General features: G+C 41.0%; 1 protein-coding gene across 1 annotated transcript in view; it reads right to left on the bottom strand.

Moving 5' to 3' along the window:
* Nucleotides 1-20,316, bottom strand: part of HTT (huntingtin) — a 76,393-nt gene that overhangs the window by 48,941 nt on the left and 7,136 nt on the right. Inside the window, exons 2-21 of the mRNA XM_064151601.1 lie at nucleotides 20,169-20,252; nucleotides 19,627-19,747; nucleotides 17,938-17,997; nucleotides 15,409-15,488; nucleotides 14,823-14,961; nucleotides 14,467-14,608; nucleotides 13,659-13,837; nucleotides 13,013-13,217; nucleotides 12,107-12,154; nucleotides 9,277-9,357; nucleotides 8,507-8,871; nucleotides 7,572-7,695; nucleotides 7,133-7,251; nucleotides 5,859-5,970; nucleotides 5,021-5,161; nucleotides 4,239-4,397; nucleotides 4,049-4,146; nucleotides 3,014-3,153; nucleotides 994-1,057; nucleotides 461-561 (exon numbers count right to left, since the gene is read on the bottom strand). Coding sequence (XP_064007671.1) covers nucleotides 461-561; nucleotides 994-1,057; nucleotides 3,014-3,153; nucleotides 4,049-4,146; nucleotides 4,239-4,397; nucleotides 5,021-5,161; nucleotides 5,859-5,970; nucleotides 7,133-7,251; nucleotides 7,572-7,695; nucleotides 8,507-8,871; nucleotides 9,277-9,357; nucleotides 12,107-12,154; nucleotides 13,013-13,217; nucleotides 13,659-13,837; nucleotides 14,467-14,608; nucleotides 14,823-14,961; nucleotides 15,409-15,488; nucleotides 17,938-17,997; nucleotides 19,627-19,747; nucleotides 20,169-20,252 — 2,562 coding nt within the window. The remainder of the gene's footprint in view (nucleotides 1-460; nucleotides 562-993; nucleotides 1,058-3,013; nucleotides 3,154-4,048; nucleotides 4,147-4,238; nucleotides 4,398-5,020; nucleotides 5,162-5,858; nucleotides 5,971-7,132; nucleotides 7,252-7,571; nucleotides 7,696-8,506; nucleotides 8,872-9,276; nucleotides 9,358-12,106; nucleotides 12,155-13,012; nucleotides 13,218-13,658; nucleotides 13,838-14,466; nucleotides 14,609-14,822; nucleotides 14,962-15,408; nucleotides 15,489-17,937; nucleotides 17,998-19,626; nucleotides 19,748-20,168; nucleotides 20,253-20,316) is intronic.

Below are 20,316 nucleotides of genomic sequence, written 5' to 3'. Positions count from 1 at the left end.
TCACTTTGTCAACAGGAGTTGTTACTAAAACCTGTATTTTTAAGCTTATTGCATCTTTATACAGCTGCTCTTTATTACAATGAGGCAGCTCAAAACAGGACAGAACAACTGTGCAAACCAAAAACTAATTTCTATCTGAAAGAACATTTTTTCACCATCTGATTTCTCTACAGTAAAGCTTAAGACAGTAAGATCCAGTCCTCCTGAACATTTCCAACTTTGAAAACAGTCCAAAACTACAGCACAGAGTGTTTTTTTTTTGTAATTTCACTGTAATTCCTCCAATGGATGCCTACACTACATGTTTCAAAGGGCTTCTGCAAGCCTCTAGCAGCTTTCTTGGGCAGTTAAGTCTTCTCTAACCTTAACACCCCACTGTCACTAAGTCAAGATGGAGATACAGAATAACCTCCACAGGTTGTTTTACAAGAAGCCCAAACAAACAACAAACCACAAATACCTAATTAATGAAGCTGCAGCTACATGTCTCACTCTGGGATCTTCATCTCCAAGCAGACATATTACAACATTATTAAGCACTCTCTCCTGAAGTTTCAGTAGCTAGAAAATAAGTTAACACAATAAAGTTCACTGTACATTTTAATCACTTGACTCAATTAAGAGATAGTTAACAAGTGAGATTTGATCTGTCGTACAAGTCTGTAAGACAAGCTTCACCTTAGCCCTGCCAGACACACTGATAAATGCATCAAGCCCCAAGGTTTTTTGAGGCTTTAAAAACAAAAAAGAACACAGCCAAACAATCAAAAAAACAACAAAACTAAACCCCAAAATTTACACAGTGTGGTCTACACACACTGGAGAGCACCAAGATACCGAATCTCAGTAGTATAGTCTCTTTCCAACTGCAGTAACCTACTTGCACAAAACATACACCAACTATTGGTCATGACAGGATTTAAACATGAAGGGCTTGAAATATCACTGGTACTGATTGCACTGCACAATATACTCTTTGATTAATTTACTTACACCAGTATAATGATGAATACCTCTGTGTAAACTCTCAGTTTTTCCTTCCAAGAAGCTGACTAACCTGTGATAAAACAGAATTTAGAGTAGATGAGTTAACATTAAATGTTGCCTTTCCCTTTGGTGCTCCAAGAGTTCTGTATAGCAAGCATGCTTTTTGTTACCTTCAGAAGTCTAAAATGGCTTAGACTGAAAGGGACTTCGAGATCACCTACTCCCACCTCTCCATCATGGGCAGGGACACCTCTCACCTACACTTGGCTGCTCAAAGCCTTATCCAACCTGGCCTTGAACACCCCCAGGGAGAAGGCAACCACAGCCTCTCTGGGCAGACTATTCTGGAGTTTCACCATCCTTGTACTGAAGAACTTCTTTCTAAGTTCCAGTCTAACCCTGCTTTCCCTCAGCTTCAAACCATTTCCTATGTCCTACTGCTAGACACCCTTATGAAAAGTCCCTCTGCAGCCTTCCTGGAGGATATCCTCAGGTACTGGAAGGCAGCTCTCGGGTCCTCCCAGATTCTTCTCTTCTTTAGGCTGAACAACCCCAGCTCCCTGAGGCTACCAGTAAGATAGGTAAGCTACTTGCTGAACCAGTAACTGGCCAGTGTAACAGAAGAATTATTTTAATTTAAAAAAGTTATTCACACATTGTGACTGTAATTGCATTTTCTTCCTCCACATGTGCTAGTTTGAAGCTAGCTAGAGAGTTTTGGTGAGAAGAATTGGATTACAGGCTGTGAGAGAGAAACAGTGGTGATATCTACTTCACTCCTAGGCTTGCTGAGATGTATAAGAACAAGAATCCAAACATAGGTAAGCGAGATGCTCTCTGTCTGGACTGTGGGCTGCATTTCTCTCTCTAACCTAACCTGCTGTCTTTGACTAATCCACCTGCTTCCTAACCCCCCTGGCCAACCCTCCAATCTTCCTTGGGCATAAGGCAAGATCTGTGGTAAGGGAGAGGGGTGGGAGGAAAGGCGGAAGGGCAGTTGAGAGCCCCTCCTGGGGACTCAGGTTTCTGGGAGGGGTGCTGTGTTTCTGTATTACCTTTTAAGTTGTATATTTCTGTATATAACTGTAAATATCTGCTTATATGTTGTGCTAAGCTGTAAATATGAAGCTTCATTCAATTTCCAGAGCTGCTGAGTCTAGTCTGGGTGATTGCCAAAATGTGTTGAGGATGGGGGGAGCAGGTAACACCCAAACCATCACACCACACATGGAAAAAAATAATCAAGACTGTTCAGAAGATGGCAACACAATCCAATTATAGCTATTCAGAAAGAGTCCAACTCTGTGTGACTAATAATGGTCATAGAAATATCCCTTGGTTTTCAGCTTGGAAGAAGCTGTAAAAAATGAGAGAATACAAACAAAGGAAATAAAGCCATGCTTCTTTCAGTGTAACAAACTGAGTAAAAGAAGGCAGCTGGCAAGAGATGACAAGAAGTCAGGGACTCTTTCTTTAAAAACACACTCAACTGGACATGAAAACTAGGTTAGCTTCCAGATTATCTGGTGTCTCTGATCACAGATTTACAGAAGACATGACAAAACAGAGCAGTGAACGAGCAACTCCTATAGTGTTTGGGCTTGGCAATGAAGTCAGTGGTAACCTGACAAAGGCATTCATACATTTCATGTAGGAATGATTGGTCTGAAGTCTCACGTTGTGCTGGGGGAAGTACAGGCTGGATGTTAGGAGGAAGTTCTTCACAGAGAGAGTGATTGGCATTGGAATGGGCTGCCCAGGGAGGTAGTGGAGTCACCATCCCTGGAGGTGTTCAAGAAAAGCCTGGATGAGGCATTTAGTGCCATGGTCTAGTTGACTGGATAGGGCGAGGTGATAGGTTGGACTGGATGAACTTGGAAGTCTCTTCTAACCTGGTTGATCCTGTGATTCTATTAATTAGTTTTATGAAACTCAGTGTTCCAGAAGAAACTGCTCCATGATGGCTCCAGTTTCCTACACACAGCATCTCTGCACTATGACAGCCATAGGAAAACACAACACTTACCGAAAGTCTACCTCTGCCAGTGTTTCCAGAAGTTCTGTCCTTACCAGCCAATAGGAGCTGTTCTTCAGAGTGAGGAGGTCAACAATTAACTGTAAACCTAATTCACTGTAACTGCTGCTACATAAACTCATGATGCAATGCTGAAAAGAAAAAAACAAAACAACACAACTTTTAGTTACATTACAGGAGGGGTTTTCTGAATCCAAGTATTTAAGTCACCATAAATATCTGTTTATAGATGATTAACTTGTAAATAAATCATCTAAGAGCCAGGACCAAGTGCCAAAGCTTGGTAGTTTGCAAGGCTAGAGCACCAGCTCCATCTGAACTACTAAAACCTACTGCTGAATTTAAACTCTGGAGAGGAACATGAATCTCAGAGATGAGAGGACGATCCTCCAAAGAGCAAGGTCTAAAATTCACAGGTCTTAAATACCACAAGCCCTGTATTAGGTGCTGCTCAAAACCAGCTCCCAGGAGCACCTTTCACAGATTGTGTTCAAGAAAGAAAATTCAGCTGCTCCAAGTTTCACTCACAAATTCTGCTCTACTCACAGATTGTCTGATGGACCTTTCGACCCACTCGAAAAAAATGGAACTTTACTGAGACTCTCCTCACTTTAAAATTACAACTCCAGACCTGTTTCAGCTGTCAGTACTCAAATTTCATTTTTGGTCTCTCAACACAGGCCATGAGCAGGTATAACCCATTCATACTTCCTTGTTTAGTCTAGATTCCTTTTCTGCAATTCCATCCTGCAGTGCTAATGTAACATTACAGCTCAGATCAGCTGATTTATGACTAGAAAAATCATGGTTAGATTATACTGCCACACAGTCTGACCAACATCACAATTCTGCAGCTCTTTGTTCCTCCATTTCTGTGCCTGAATTCATCTTTTCTACAATACAGTTCTTAAGGAAGAAGTTCTTTTTTCTCCTTCATGTTTTACACCTGAGCACAGCAAGATCCCAGTGAATGAATAATGTCCCTGTGATCTGTGGCGGCGCAAATAAACAACTCCCTCTGCTTACCCTCACAGCTGTACAAGCCAGTTTGCAAGTAACAGAGGACTCGTCCTTCAGTGTTTTCTGTAACAGAGGAATGCAGTCTACCAAGGAAAAGAGATTTCCTAACAACAACAAAAACAAATAAATTAGAGCAATGGAAGAGGACTCTGGTTATGTTAAAAACAAAAATGGGCTCTTGTAACTGTATTGTTACCTGTCGAGCTTCTGACGCGAGTCAGCCATTTCTCCACATCAAAGCGGGATTTAATGAGAATGGAGTTGATAATTGTTCCACACAGAATTGCAGTAGCTCCTCTGATCTGGGGATCTCCATGGTCAATGTAGTTCAGGATATCTGATACATACTGCTCTTCTAAGAAAAGAAGTTACAGCTACTTTATTTTAAAAATACTTGTCTCAGACTTAACTGAGCCCTAAAGATGTTTCAGTGGAGGTACCAACCCATGCCATCACACTCACAACATGACTGCTTGTCTTCTACCTTGCATTACCCCCTTGGCATGTAATCTACAGATCATTCATACCACCCAGACCAATCACCACGCATAAAAACACCAAGGATTTAGTTCAGTTGTACACAAAATGCTTGGGGAAAACCTAAGAAGAGTTTTAGTCAACACTCCACCTTTGCCACCATCAGTACCAAGAAAGCTGAATACTGCAGCTTCCTGCAGATCATACTGTAGCATTCACAAAAATGAACCTAATGACTCATAAATGATCTATAAGATGAGCAGAAGTGAATTAAAAGCCATTTACAAGAGATACAAACCACTTCTATAAGCAGCTGCACTAAACAACCTGTGAGAAGCTGTGTAAGTTCATCCAACTGAAACTTAACCCCTAAATCTCACTACCAGTGTGGCATGGCATGTTCCTTTCAACTGATGCACTATTTGCTTGTAAATACTACACCAGACTTATTTGAAAAACCCAAGCAGACTGTGTAAGTGGAATATGTGAACTGCAACATACCATACTCTTCTCCCATCGCTTCAAGAGGTGTTCTATACAGTTTGCTGAAGAAAGACTCGGGGTGAAGTGCAATGGCTGCTCCAACACAACTCACTGCCAGAGCCTTTACACTGACTCTCACATCTCTGTCAGGAACTAAAGCTAGGGAGAAGAATGAATAAATAAACCAGGTAATTAAAAGCTTCCTGGGTTTTTTAAGTTAACTAGTAACTCTGGATGATACAAACAGCTCAACCAAGACAAAGTAAATACAAAGGCAGAGTGAGTAGTTCCATTTTATTAGAGGAATCAGTTACACATGGCTTTTCTATTCAAAAAGGAGAAGAAAACAACCAGCTAAGAATGCACACACACTTCCAACTCACTTCTTTCATTGCTGAGAATACAGCAACTACACTGTCTTTCACAGAGCATGTAAACAAGCAACAGTTCAGACAAAGGAAAAAGAACATCTTAAATGCTCACTTTGGTCATATATCATGACACAGACACAAAAAAATGGAAGCAGCACTAGAAGCTTTCTGGAAAATCCCCCCCTGACATTTCATTATTATGCTGAAAAGGTAAGTAACTCCTCTTTTGAGCTCAAAGAGTAACCTCTAACAATCATTTTGATCCTCTCATGTGAAAAAACACATGAAAAATGACAACACTTACATGTCATTTCCTCTCATCCTACAAAATTTTAAGTCAGGACTTTTTCAGAAAAAAAAAAACCAAAACCCACATCACCTCTGAAATCTCCAATAGATTTAAAACCAGAGAGTAAATTGAGCACACTTCCACCTTTATACACTGAGAGACACAAAGAACAAATGAGGCTTGAACAGAAACTTACCTCCTTTCTCCCCAGTAAGCAGAAAAGAGGCAGACAGAAGTCTAACGCAGTGCACTAAAGGAGCGGAGTCTCCATCGGTGTAGTGGCCTATGTCTCCTTTTACCCTGGAGGGCTATTGAAGGCAAATGACAGTTTATACAGAGAGAAAAGTTCATCTTCAATGTACATAAAATATTCTGCCAAAGAAAACTTAGAATGACTGCACATTCCACAAATGGATAAGGGCAGTAATACAAAGAGTGTTTAATAGCTATTCCAAAGGCCTTTAAATGTAGTCAGAGTCGTTAAGGTTGGAAAAGACATCCAAGATCGTCAAGCCTGGCTGTCAGCCTAACAATGCTTTTGGCAAGTTTCTATCCAGCATCACAATTGGATTGATTTTATTACAGGAACAATAATCATTCTGTAATTTTTTCAAATTACCTAGACTCACTGCTTGCATCTGAAGGAGCCTGATAAATCACTTTCTGTCACCAAAACATCATCTCTGGAAAACTTTCCATTAGAAGCAAGTAATTCCTAAGTTGCTCCCCTAAGAAGGCTGACAACCTTTTGCAGTTTCACCTTCAGAGATCAACTGCAGCCAAAACTAAACTAACACTGTCTGCTACAAACAAAAGTCCTTTTGTCCCAGCTCAGAATAAGATCCAAAGCTGAACTCATAAAACACATGGGAGGTAATCAGTAACCTGTGGTTGGAATGGCCTGAGTATTTCTCTATAAAGAAAGGCTCAAAGAGTAAGACACAGTAACTGCTGAGGAGCTACCAAGCAACACAAAGATATTTCAGGTGACAAACAAATGCACAGACAAAAGGAGTTTGTGTTGTCAGAAGTTTGTGCTCTGTGAAAGTTTTGCTGGCAATTGCATTTAAGACATCAGCATTTGTGTATTCACCTTACCTTGAATGAAACCCAGGCTGTAACTCAGGTTTACTATTACTATTCAACCCCAGCTATTTTCACTGAATCCTAGTTCCAACCTCCCTGCCATGGGCAAGGACACCTCCTACTAAATCAGCTTGGATGGAACACTGCCAGGTTTGGAGACTCCACAACTTCTCTGGGCAACCTGTTCAGTGCCTCACCACGCTCATGTGGAGGAATTTCTTCCTGTTACTTCTTCCCATCTGATCTGTAATGAAGCACACCACATACACAGACTGCCCACGTTCACCCCTCATTTACATCATCAACGTAATCGTAACTGTAACTGTATTGCTAGAAACTTTGTTGGTTTAAACTCCAAACGAGACCACTGTGACTCCTCCTCACCTTGTTCTCATGATCACCGGGCTCTGTTGCATCTTCCTTTGCTGGAAATCTGTCTACGCTGCTGTCTGAAGGCTGCCTACTATGGCTGGTGGTTTTCAACAGGTGAGGCTGTTGAAGAGCTTTAGCAAAAAGGCAATTCATGAAATACCATTTTAGCTGCAGATTAGAAGTACTTCAATTGAACTTAATTATACAAACATGAAAAATAAATTAGCAGTGATCAAAACAAGTGATTGATTAGAAGTGCTGAAATATATTCCCGATTTTACATTTCGGTCTATTTGTCTGTTTTTCATATCCATTATGAGAATCTTCAATCCCTTGGAAGTTAGACAGCAGAAGCACCTCAAACACCTGCCTTAAAGGTACCAGCTGCCTTAAAGGTACCACCAGTTCTGGCTCTACCTGTTCCACCTCCACCCCCCATTCATCAACATACCGATAGAAGAATTTCTGAAAGACTCCGATGAATCATCTTGGAGAATATTTGCAGCCTCATCTTCCTCATCCTGCAGCTGTCCAATTTGCATTCCAGAATACTGTCCTTCAGCACCCTCCAAAACCTACACAGTGCAAGGAGAGGACTTAAAATAACTCAGCTTAACACAATACCCAATCTCAAACATGCAGTGTTAGTAATCTACAAGTAACTTGAAAGCAAATATGAGCTTGATAAATATAAGTGTACAGCCGCATGCAGGCTCCAGAGCAGCTCCCCTCATTTCTCCAGCATTTGGCCTGCTAGAAGTCACAGTCACATGTGACAGTGCCCAACGTGAACTGTGAATTCAGGTATTAACAGTAAGAACGTCAAGCGTGTGGTGCACTGCCTCCCCTGCAGCTCTTCTTGCTCCCTGATCCCAAACACAAGTGCCCCTCTAGCTCCTGTGTTGCCAAGTGAAAGCACAGGCAGAAGACTATGTGAAGCATTAGGTTCCAAAAGTATTCCTCTGACACTCCAAACAGATTGTTCACCCTTTAACACTTCCAATACTCCTGCTGCACCTAAACAACCATTACTACACCTATAGAAAGTTAACAACATGCTACTAAGAGGTTATATTTATGTCAAGACAGTGATGCTGACATGCCTCCACTGAGTGACAATCTGTCAGTGCCTTCACATGACCTCTTCAGTGAACAGATCAATAACAGCTTTGCAGTTTTTACTACTGAAGTGGAAGTGTTAAAAGGAGGTCAAGCTCTCAAGTAGAGCTGTGAGTTGCTGACCTTTCCACTGTTACTAGCTGAGGATGGAAAAGTAGAAGACGAGTAAGGAGACGAATCCAAGTCTGGGCCCTCCATGGAAGAGCTCCGAGATATGTCTGGCCCCTCAGTAGAAGGGGATCCCCCCTCTGCCCGCTGCACACTTACAATTTCAGAACTGTCCGAAGGGGTTACAGCAGAGTCAGGACCTTCTGTAGTAGTCTGAGAGCTATCACTGATTGGTGAGGAAGCCTGTGTACCATCATTCAAGTCCATAGTGGGATCTGACTGCACAGCACTGATCTGGCTGGAGCTTCGACTGAGCACATCATCTTCCTCCCCTTCAGTAGCTGTGCTTGTCAAATCACAGCTTGCCAGCTCCACAGAGTCCGACTGCAATGTATGCTGAGAACGCGGCTGCTCAGTAATGATATCATGGCCAGTAGGGTCGGCAGCTGAACTCCCCACTGACCCAGCTGTTGAGACACCTGATGAAGAAGCTAGTTCACTGCTTATCTCACCCTTCATAGAAGCTGCAAAACACAGACATTTATGATTCAACAAAGTGTTCAAACTGGCATTTCACACTTAATATGTGGCTTAGTATGTGATGTCCATGTTAAACTACGATACAGAAAGTGTATAACTAAAGAATTCAACAACAGGTAGAGAAATAACTATCTCTAGGATGCCAATCCACCTCTACCACTAGCTCACTATGAGTGTCTATGCATAACAAATGCAGTCAACTTCCTCAAGTAAGTGTCAGTTATATACTATGGACAGTTCCAGCTTCGTGAGCATGTCTCTTGAGTGCTCATCCACTTCCTAGCCACCGTAACACTTCGTGTTCATCTTTCACACAGAGCAATTAAAGAATGGATTTGTAGTGAGTAGCAACACTGCTTGGCTGCACTGCTGAAGGGAAAGGCAGCTACCTGCAAAGGATGCAGCACTGACATCTGACCGGGTTTCAGCATCATCCTCCAAACCTTCTTCTTCACCAAGAAGTACTTTACCTGAAAAATTACATAAGAAAACCTTTACAGTTTTTCAAAGTGACAGTAAACTTGAGATGCTGAACAGCTGAAGTCAGTTCGATGTGAAATCTATTTTTTTCAAGGTTTATCCAAATAACTTTTCAAAGCTATGACAAGTAACAGAAGGAAAAGTGAAAGGAAAGTGAACACTGAGCTCCTCACTATCTCAGTAGGAGAGAAACAGCAGTGACAAGGAAGCACACAGTTATGTTATTGAACAGTGTAACCATTCAGGACCTTATTCATTCCAGTTTATTTTTGTGGCCCATATTGAAGATCCCACTAATTCCATCAAGTATGCTCTACTTGTAATCAGTGTGGATACCTAGCATCTGGATGCCTGCCTACAGCTCAGAAAGACTGAAGCATCACAAGAAATAGAACAATTAACCTCTTCCTCCTTAAGGCTATGAGAACTATCAAATGCTACTTGCAGTTTGGGGCATGGAAGTCCAGTGACAACAGAATGGAAAACACCTGAAGGGAAAAGCAGCACAGACTAGAAGCACAAGGCAACATAAGTGGGACAGGATGATGAACCATGGACAATAGCCATTAAGATCCAGGGACAAGTGAGGCAAAAATCTTCAGAGAGGCTTTTGCCACAGGAAAAATGAGAACCACTTACAATTTAACACAATTATGACAGAGTTCTTTCACTCACTAGAGTAATACCTGTTTAAAACAGAGGCAGCAGAAAGAGGAAGATACCTGCAGATGCACACTGCCAACTAAGGACATAATGGCACTGACAAGTCTGTAAATGAGACAGAGGTAGCTACTGACCCCATCCTTCCACATCTCATAGGTCACTTGCTGAGAGAAGGATTCTTGATAACTGCTTGGAGAGAAGCCTGCTTTGCCATCTACAGTAAACTTCACCAGTCTTCTTAAGATTCACCACACAAGATACCCATGTTCTGATAACTCTAGGAAAGCTCTTTTACACCTCATTTAAATTGCCAGGGGGTTAAAAAAAGAAACATTAACAGACTTCTGGTTTAATTTCTCTATCACAACTGCTTTCATACATAGCAGAAGCAACATACAGGTGTCTTCTAAAACCTTTTATGCTATTCAAACCTGTAAGTACAGCAGAAAAGTAACCATGACATTTCCATCTATGTTAAATAACAGCACTTAACTGAGAGCTACATGCTCCTATCAAAGATAAAATCCTGCTAAGAGCTCCCAAGAAAAAGCATGAAAGATGGTATATTACTCCCCATTCTCACATTTACATCCACTTCACTGAAACAAGCCAGGATACTCTTCTGCTTTCCACAGCTATTCACCTTTAGAAGTGAAACTTGAAGGACACTAAAAAAACCACTTATTAGGCATATCAGGCTCTTTGTATGTGTAAATAGGGTAGTTTTGCATTATTTGAGGGGGAGGAAATAAAAAGAGTTAAGATGCAGAAGATAAGCTTTCACTTCAAAATGAGTTTTCAGCCTCTTTTGCAAGCAGTTTTCTGAAGCTGAAACCAACCAACCATTGTAGGTCAGCTGGTCAAAAATAAAGTGGCTCTGAAGCAGCAAGACTGAAAAGATATGGAATATCCGAGCTCTTATATAAGGGTCACAGACTTCTGAAGACCACTTTACACCCCTGCCATAAAGGAGTGTTACAGGTGGAGAAGTTTCACCCGTGGCCAACAAGCAGAAGCCTACTACTCCAGATGGCAGTAGACTGCAAAATGACTTCAAGTAGGAACTGGGGAACAGGCTTGGGTTTCCCCTCCTTTTCACAGTGGAGAGGAGTTGGGAATGAACAATGCACAGCTTGAAATGAAACCCGTACAAAGCACAAAATGGTAAGCAGAGTTCCTCAAATTCAAGATACTGTTGTAGACCACAGAATCCACATACCAGGACCCTCATAAAGAATAAAAGCTGATGACTCATATATGTTTTCCCACTGAGTGAAGGAAAGGATAGGGTTTTAATGGGTATCTAAATTGAATTTACACTACTATTAATATTTCCAAGTTACATTAAAGACTACCAACAATTCAAAGTATCAAAATGATAACTAATTTTTCCTTTAAGTGCTACTTGTTATTCTGATGTCTGGCATTGTGTCTCACCTTTGGCTGTTGCAGCAACACCTATTTCAGAACCCCCCCTCTTTCATTCTGTCATGTCTAAACTATAGTCACTGCATCCACAAGCACTATTTAAAGTCAGCTCTAAGCGCTATGAAAATATATACAGTAAGACAAAATGTATGTAATTAATCATCAAGAAGAGAAAAGAAAAGGCATCATACTGAAGCATGCAAACAAACACATGCAGTAGTGAAAGAACTAAAAAATAACCAACCAAAGAGCCAGGCCAAAGAAAGCCAGAAAGGTTAACTGGTGAGTTCCATTTAAGGTTAAGTATTACCATCAAAAGGAAGAATGCCCTGTTCAGAGATGTGCTCTTTAAAAGTGAAAAAAAAGCATTAATATTCATCACCATTTGCCAGTGAACTACAACAACAACAACAAAAAAAAAGTATTATCCTGCTTGGAATAATTTTAGAGCATCCTGATTGCAATATCAGAAATTGCATCAGAGCTCTTGTAGGGTTTACAGTGATTAACACAAAGGCAACTGCGAACGAAGACCAAAGTTCAGCAAGACAATGAAGTGGGGAGGGAAAAAGGGAAAAATAAAAATAAAGTCTAAAAATAATCATCAGAAAGGAATGGAATTAAAGATTTGGTTTTGAAAATAATCACCTTTATGCTTTCTTGCAAGAACAGGGCTGCATGAAGACCCCCCTCCAGCTGCAAATCACAGAAAGTAACACATCAGGGCAAGGACAGAGCTGCTGAAATCATGAAGGAATTCTAATAGCCACAAATGGGAGGAAACAAAAAGCTAATCCAAAGCCAGGAAGAAAACAGCAAACTTGTTGCTTTTGAGGTCCAAGTTTTTTGGATCATTCCCCAAATGACTTTTTATTTTTCTATGCCACTTGTGCCAAGTTTACTTTTAAAAATGTATGCTCTAAATTTCACTGCCATAGTTGCTTCTAGCTAATGAAATACCTTCTAATAGCAGCAATAATAGAATGACCCCTTACTTCAGTACAGAAGTCCTTACAGAAATCCAAGCAGAGACTGATTCATTTAAACCAGGTAAGCAGCAGTTAAGAGACAACTTTAAGACATGCACTCCACAGGTAAGAACACTGATAGCTCATTCGAATGGTTACAGATAACTTAAGTCATGCTTTAGCTTCATGCTGGTTTGGGCATTCAGCAAGGAGCTCTCAGTTAATATAAATTCTGATTAGATCTGCTTTTTTATGAATCACAGTTGTCAGATGCTTGCTGAGAAGAACATTATTTTGGTGGTGGTGGTGGGGGAATTAAATAACTGACATCACAGTTAACTTGTGTGTAACCCAACTACCTCAACATAAACAGTAAAAACTACTCTGGAGTTGGTCACTACTCAGTGAGTGTACCCACTGAAAGGAAGGAGTTAAAAAACCTTTCACTGTACCTGGGGAGAAAAATAACAGTCATGCACAACTTCACACGTTTCATTTTATCCTTCATACTTTCAGCTAATCCTGAGAAAGAGAGCTGGTGATGTATGCTCAAGCTTTTACTCGAATCATTACAAGTGTAGCTTACCTATCAGTTCCACTATGCTCCCACTGCGGCTCCTGCTGGCAGGTTCGTCTTTGGATACACTGACCTGTGCAATACCCCCTGAAGCAGTCAGAGCATGCAGAAGTTCAGGTGGAGGTGTTCTGAAGAGCTGCTGTAATAATTCTAAAGCTCCAGTCACAACATTATGGTCCTGATGCTGAGTGTAATGCAGAGTCAATTCATAAACCTAAAACCCAACCAAGTACCAAAGTAAGTCTCTCTGAAAACACAACGTGCTACCTTTCTCCTCACAGTGCACAATCAATTTCAGCAGTGCATTAAAAATTATCTGATCTTCACTACACTCTTCCAAGAGGAAAATGTCAATTGGTTGGAGCCATTCAATTGTTTTTTTGGCAGAAGTCTGTTATTGCCATTTGTTATCACACCAAAGAACATCATAATGATTATGAAGTTCCTTTGGGAACACCTAAGAAGTTGTGCTGATGTATTTTTCTGGGATTTGTAGTCATTATGTATCAATAATTCCAGTCACTGCACCAATTATCATTTACCAACAGGAATTTGAGAAAAGAATTCAGAATGCACAACATCAAACTCATGCTGTATGATTCTTTATGCAACAATTCTTTCTTTTCCTTCCAATTCATGGTTATTATTATCTTACCTGTATCAGCTGTTCTGGTGAAGGTGAAATCTCTGTTTCTTTTCTTGTTACACCAAAACTGCCTTTCAGGCTGGTATCCTTCACTTGTTGTTGCAATAAAGGTATGAGATACCTTAGTGTAAGTAAAACACCCAGAATTAAAAGAGTAGGGTGATCATCTTCTACAGGAACCAACAAGCCTGGGAGTGAAAAAGCAGTCAAATCACTCAGTGACACAGGATAGTTTCAACACAAATGTCCTTTCATAGCTTCTTTAAGAGACAAAACCCAAAACAACCAAAACTTAGCAACAACTTCAGAAGCTTCTCTACATAAAACCATTTGAAAATAGACAGTATTTAATAATCCTGACAAATATAGCAAAGCCAGTCTAGAAAACAGGTCCTCTGAGGATGAACTGAGGGAGCTGGGCTTTAGTCTGGAGAGGAGGAGCCTGAGGCGAGACCTCATTGCTCTCTACAGTGCCCTGAAAGGAACAAGGTGGGAGTTGGTCTCTTCTTCCAAGAAGCAAATTATAGGATGAGAGAAAACAGCCTTGAGTTGCACCAGGAGAGGTCTCAGCTGAACATTAGGAAAAGTTTCTTCACTGAAAGGGCTGTCAAGCACCAGAACAGGCTTTTTGTCATACTTGATGCTTCCATCAAGTGATCGAGACTCTCTTGCTCCCTTCATCTGCGTCCTCTTCAGCAGCTTAACTAAGTATCCTTGCTTTGCCTGAAAACCTCTCACAGATAAGTGTCTTATATGGAAAAAAAAAAATCATGCTACTTATATCTAAAGCACATCTGTTATTTGTCTTGAACCTTACCTAGAAGTACATTCAATAGCCAGGCATAAAAATACTGCGTTCTCCGCGAGTGCTGACAGATGCTCACAGCCGATCCTGCAGCTGTTCGACGGATCGTAGGGGAAGTGGATTTAAGATTAGCTATGAAAGCCTTCAGTAACACCTGAAAACAAAGAGACCTTACTTAAGTTTTGGTAAGAAAAGGAAACAGTGGATTATGAAGGCAGCAAATGTGTTTTTCTTTCATTCAAAGCATTATTTAACATACCTCAAGCAAGGGCAGCTTTTGCCTTAATTCAGATATGCAGCTTTAACATTCTGGCAGTGGCTGTGTTTTCAGACACCACAGGGAGAGCACAGAGGTTAAAGAGAGGTACCTTGATCTCATTGTCGTTTGCAAAATTGCCAAAGGCTGCCATGATTTTTGGTATTGCTGCAGCTAGTGTCTCCTGTACTGACTCCTCAGGTCTCTTACTGATCCGTGTTAGACAGGGCAAAAGGTTCACCAGGTATGGCCTAGGCATGGCAAGGGAGAAAAATGTGAGGTCACAACAACTGCACCCATCAAAACAACTTTTGATTTATGCTCAAATCCTGTAATAACACTAAATCATTATAAAAAAGCCATGCACCTGTTAGCTATGTAGAAGGCAGACAAAACCCACAGTATTCTTCTAAATACCATTTACAGACACAAAGGGAAGAATACACTTAAAAAAAATCCATCCCATTTTCTTCATAGGCTTCTCCCCTCCTTCCCTCAGAGTCACCTACAGCACAGAGCTAAAACCCCACTGAACAGAAACCAGCCAATCAAACCAAGCTGCTGCAGAGAAAATAACATGGAAAGCAATTCTTCCAACCTTCCAGTTAGATGTTTACAACTAGACAACAACCACATTTCGTTAGTATCTCTATTTCATTAAATGCTCCTTGGAAATTCCATTACTAGGAAGTGTTTACCTGCACTTTTGAGGCCGAACTAGATGGGCAAGCTCAGCAAATCTCCAGAGAGCAGCACGTAGACTTCTGGAAGCACCATTCTAGACAGAGCATATCATTGTCACAAAGCCATTTCCCAAACAATATCTCTAACATTAAGTAGTTTGGAATTTGATACCAGTTTACTTGAACAGAAAAAAAAATGCAAGGTGTCAGGAAGCAATTTCCTTCAGACAAAAAGAAGCCAAGTCAGCTCCATGACTGCCTTCACTTTTCTAGCTGGTATCAGGAATTTTCAAAACGACCCAAAATCATTACAGAACATTAAGAAAACATCTGAGTCTTCCACCGTGCTGGAACCAGCTTAAACAACCACAGCAAAGGGCATCAACCAACAAAGGAACGCTAATGATGTGAGTCTAATAATCACTGCAACACTTGCAGAGACAGAAATGTAGCAGAAAATTGAGAGCAGTGGAGATACTCAAATAATGTTCAGCTCCTGAGTGCACTGAATGGAAAAATCCACTTCCTGATCTGTATCACTCAGAATGGCTGCATCCTGAAGTTTATTTATCTGTACTGACACCTCCTGTTGTGCACCTGACTTGAGCCACATGCCTTCAGACAGATCCTCCTTAGTATTGTTGGGAATCCTGGGGTGTGTTTAGTAGGTCAAGAGACGTTCTCTTCCCCCCTGGTGAGGGGGCATCTGGAATACTGTGTCCAATTCTGGACCCTTCAGTTCAGGAAGGGCCTCAGGGAACTGCTTGAATGAGTCCAGCACAGAGCCACAAAGCTGAAGGCAGCAGAACATCTGCCTGCTGAAGACAGGCTGAGAGAGATGGAATTCTTTAGCCTGGAACAGAGGAGCCCAAGGGCTGCCCTCATTGATGTTTATAAAGATGTGCAGGGCAGTGTCAGGACAGAGCCAGGATCTGCTCAGTGATGTCCAATGACAGGACAATGGGCAATGGATGCAGCCTGGAGCAGAGGAGGTTCCACAGGAAGGTAAGAAAAAGCCTTTTCACTGTGAGGTTGCTGGAGGCCTGGTGCAGGCTGCCCAGAGAGGTTGTGCAATCTCCTTCTCAGGAGACATTCAAAACCTGCCTGGATGTGTTCCTGTGTGACCTTCCCTAGATGACTATGCTCTGTCAGGGGCGTTGGACTGGATGATCCTTCAAGGTCCCTTCCAGCCCCTAACACTCTGTGATCCTGTGAAACACAGAGAACTATGGAAGCCAATGCATGTCTACGAGAAATTATGTACCTCATTTAGTCTGAGCCAAACCACAATGCTTCTCAAATGAAGTCCCTCTGAAGACTGAGCTGAGATGTTTAGAAACTGTCATTTCTTTCTTATTTTCTTCAGCTAGTGTATCAAAGGCTCACAGCCTTGTTAGCATGACAAGTGAAAAACATTTCCATCTGAATTACAAACTGTGCATTTTTTTTCAGGTTCAAAGCCAAACAACATATTCTGGCAAGGCTCCTGATGTGATCCAACTGATGCATGAACAAAATTCACTTTGCTGAGTTCTTCTGTTATGCCTGCTACCTCTCTCAAGAAGCACATGCCACCTGAACAGCACAGTATCTCCTCCTGCACCTGACCATAACATGTAGAAACTTCCTAGCAATTTTGGTTTATGTTCTTGGGTGTGGTTTTTTCCAATTAGCTAGAAATCCATTTCTATTTCCTCAAAAATGTTGTACCACCCTGAAGTACAACAGTATAGTAAGATATTCATACAGGGGCTAGAAGTAGTCCATATCTGACAGAAGCTACCCATACCGCTTTTGTCACTTCATTTTTCTAGAGCTCTATCACTCCCAAAAAAGTTCAGCAAGAAGCAACAGCACCACTGGTAAGTAACGCCTCTATTTTCTCTCTTTAGCAGCCTTGTTACATGTTTATAGATGCAAGAGAGATGATTTCAGTGATACTATCCTAAAGGCAGCAATTTTCTTCTCCAGTCATATATTTCAATTCTTTCCATGGACATAACTAAACGAGGACTTCTCGTGCCAAGAGTGATGCTTCAGTATTTTTACCTGTGCTTCTTACAGGAGCTCCAAGTACACATCACATATTCACAAAGTAGTTTAAACTTGTATCAGGTCATTTCTAGTCCTGACCAAATGATTCCTCCAAGAAGTTATGTCAGAGTAAGAGTATCAATGTCCTCCACCTACTTCGCATCAGCCTTTGGATGGAAGTTATTCCTTCCAGCTCAGTCAGTGGAGCAAACACAAATTAGCCTTATTGGCTTGGATGAAAAATCACTTAGGTTAGCTCAAACTGCTGTTCACACCAAATGTTCACACATTTTCTGCCAGGGAAGCTTTCAGCAGTGGTTTAAACTAAGCAATGGGGCCAATAGTGAACAACTAGGTAGAGTAATACATTTAAGCACTCACAAATCCTTCCAAAGTGAAGATTTGACTTAGATATTAAAATCACACACTATTCACACTTAAGTCATGTCCAAATACACTAAAACTTACTAAAGCACATATTTCAAAAGGACACAAAAGATAAAAGCTCACCTTTTTAATCTCTTTATACAGCTCTAATTGTAACCTAGGAAGATTGGAATCCATCAAAGCCTGCAATAAAATGCATTGAGAAGGTATTGCATGAGTGAGGAGGCACTTGGCAGGAACCACATCAGACTTGCAGTAAAACAGCTTTCAAAAAGGCACAGAGCTTAACTTGATGTGTAGCCAGGAAAGGTGCTGAACACTGCAGTCAGACACCTTTATCTTTTATACAAAGCAGAAATGTGCATGAATTTCACAAATGCTAACAGTTACTTGCACTTGACTGCTTTACCCATTCCATCTAAAAAAGGCCAGATGGGATCAGGCTGCAAGCAGAGCCAACCCAAGGTGCTTTCTGGAAGTTGCCAGGAATAGATACTCATGAATAGAATATTAACACACAAAAATAGTACTCACAAACAGTACAAAGTTTTCCCTGCTATACATTCCCACCTCCTCCTATTTCCCAAATTAAGGTTGTGTGTGTTCTATTGCCTTCAGCAGCCCTTGAAAAAGCTTTCTTTCACAAATCAGCCCAATTCCTGCATTTATTTGTTACTACAAGGTGTCCTGGACACCGTAAGGATCAAATGCCAGGATCCAGTCAAGCATACTGCAGCAGAGCATGCATTGGAGTCTGAACCTGCTGCCTGGCTATGAACTAGGGTATGGGAAATTCATGTAAGCACTGAGTAGCAATTCTCAGTTCACCTCAACTCAAATATTCTGAATAACCTGAAACCTGGTCTAGTGGAAGGTGTCCCTGCTCATGGCAGGGGGGCTGGAACTAGATGATCTTTAAGGTCTCTCACAAACCATTCTAGGATTCTATCACATCGAACAAATAGAACTGATCTGAGAGAAATCACTGTAGAAATTGGGATGTTTTATCTGTTTGATTCAAGATACCTCTTCATGCTAAAGAAAATTACTATTAAGATGTTTCTACAGCACTTGGACTTGGAATCAACTAGATTAATTATGCAGGCAGACTCAAAGGTCAACTCCTTTAGAAAGAAAGGTGGGGGGGGGGAAAGAAAGGCAGGTGAAGGGAAACATGTCCTTGAAGCAATACCTCGCAACAAGTATTCAAAAGGCTCATTTTAAGACACTTGAAATCATGATTTAGACTTGCCTGACCTCATGTGAATGCCCATCTGCTGTTCTCCGATAAGATTCTGGATCACTGCAGGGTAACAACCAAGCTCCTGAAGACCATATTGATCCAAACTATTGCCCAAAAGCTCCTCCTCTAAGTCTCAGGAAATCACACTACTACTTTGTGAAGCCAGTGCATCTTTTGATCAGCTTTCTAACAATATTTTCCCTTTCCTCATGTTAGGTATCTTTATATTACAGAACAATAACAGAGTATTTCTTCCATACAACAAGATTATTTTAGATAAGCCTATACTCTTGGTTTAGCTAACCTGAAGACAACAAAGTGAATGAATAAGTGAAGAACAGATTAGAAGAATGAATGAGCGGAGACAAGCTTGATATCTCGATTGAGGCATGAAAAGCTCTCCTAAGAGCACACACAGGATTTAGTCGAGAAGCCTCCCTAACCTCTTGCATTATGAGATACTGGCATCAAGAAGAAAAGCAACTACAAGCACATCAGTGTGAATTCAGACAGAGCACTGCAACACCAATCAGTAAAATCTGGCAGTACATATATATATAAGTTCTTACTTTAATAACTTTATTAAGGCATTCATCAGCAACCATCCGGACATCAGATTCTGCATCCTCACTGCAGAGCAGGAAGAGTTCCATTGCAATTCCCAGCAGCTTCTGAAACTCTGGAGAATTTCTAAACAAATACCAAAAATTACAGTGTACACTGGGGAAAGCAAACACTGCACGCTGGTCTTGAGGGGTTTCATAATCCAAGTACACACATGTTATACACAGTCAAGAAAGAGGAGACATTCAGTGGATTCAATTAGGAGGCAGGAAATAATTAGGAGGCAGGAAATAACTTCCCTGCTCTTTCCTACATAATCCGGCCAGGTATTTTACCTCCATGCCTCAGTTTCCTTCAGGCAGAGGGGTAATGCCAACTCCACCAATGCTTGAAACAAAAACGTAAAACTTGTAGATTTTAGGTTGGTGAAAAAAACAAAACAAAATGGTGCCATTTGAAACAGGAAGCTGAGCATTTAAAACCAGGAATTATCAGGAAGCCTCCAGATAACGTAACTTTCGAAAGCAGCTATTAAATCAAGACTTACCTTAAGGACTGAGCAACTATGTTTTCACATATTGTTAGACAATGATTAACTCGATCTTTCTTGGTAGTTGAAAGTTCTTTCTTTCTAAAAGAAGAACACAATGGTAATGAGTCTGAGATAAGACTTCAAAAGGGAGCAGTTACCATTT

Source organism: Pogoniulus pusillus, chromosome 11 (genome assembly GCF_015220805.1).
Source record: "Pogoniulus pusillus isolate bPogPus1 chromosome 11, bPogPus1.pri, whole genome shotgun sequence".
Taxonomy (NCBI): domain Eukaryota; kingdom Metazoa; phylum Chordata; class Aves; order Piciformes; family Lybiidae; genus Pogoniulus; species Pogoniulus pusillus.
This window is presented reverse-complemented; position numbering and strand designations above follow the sequence as displayed.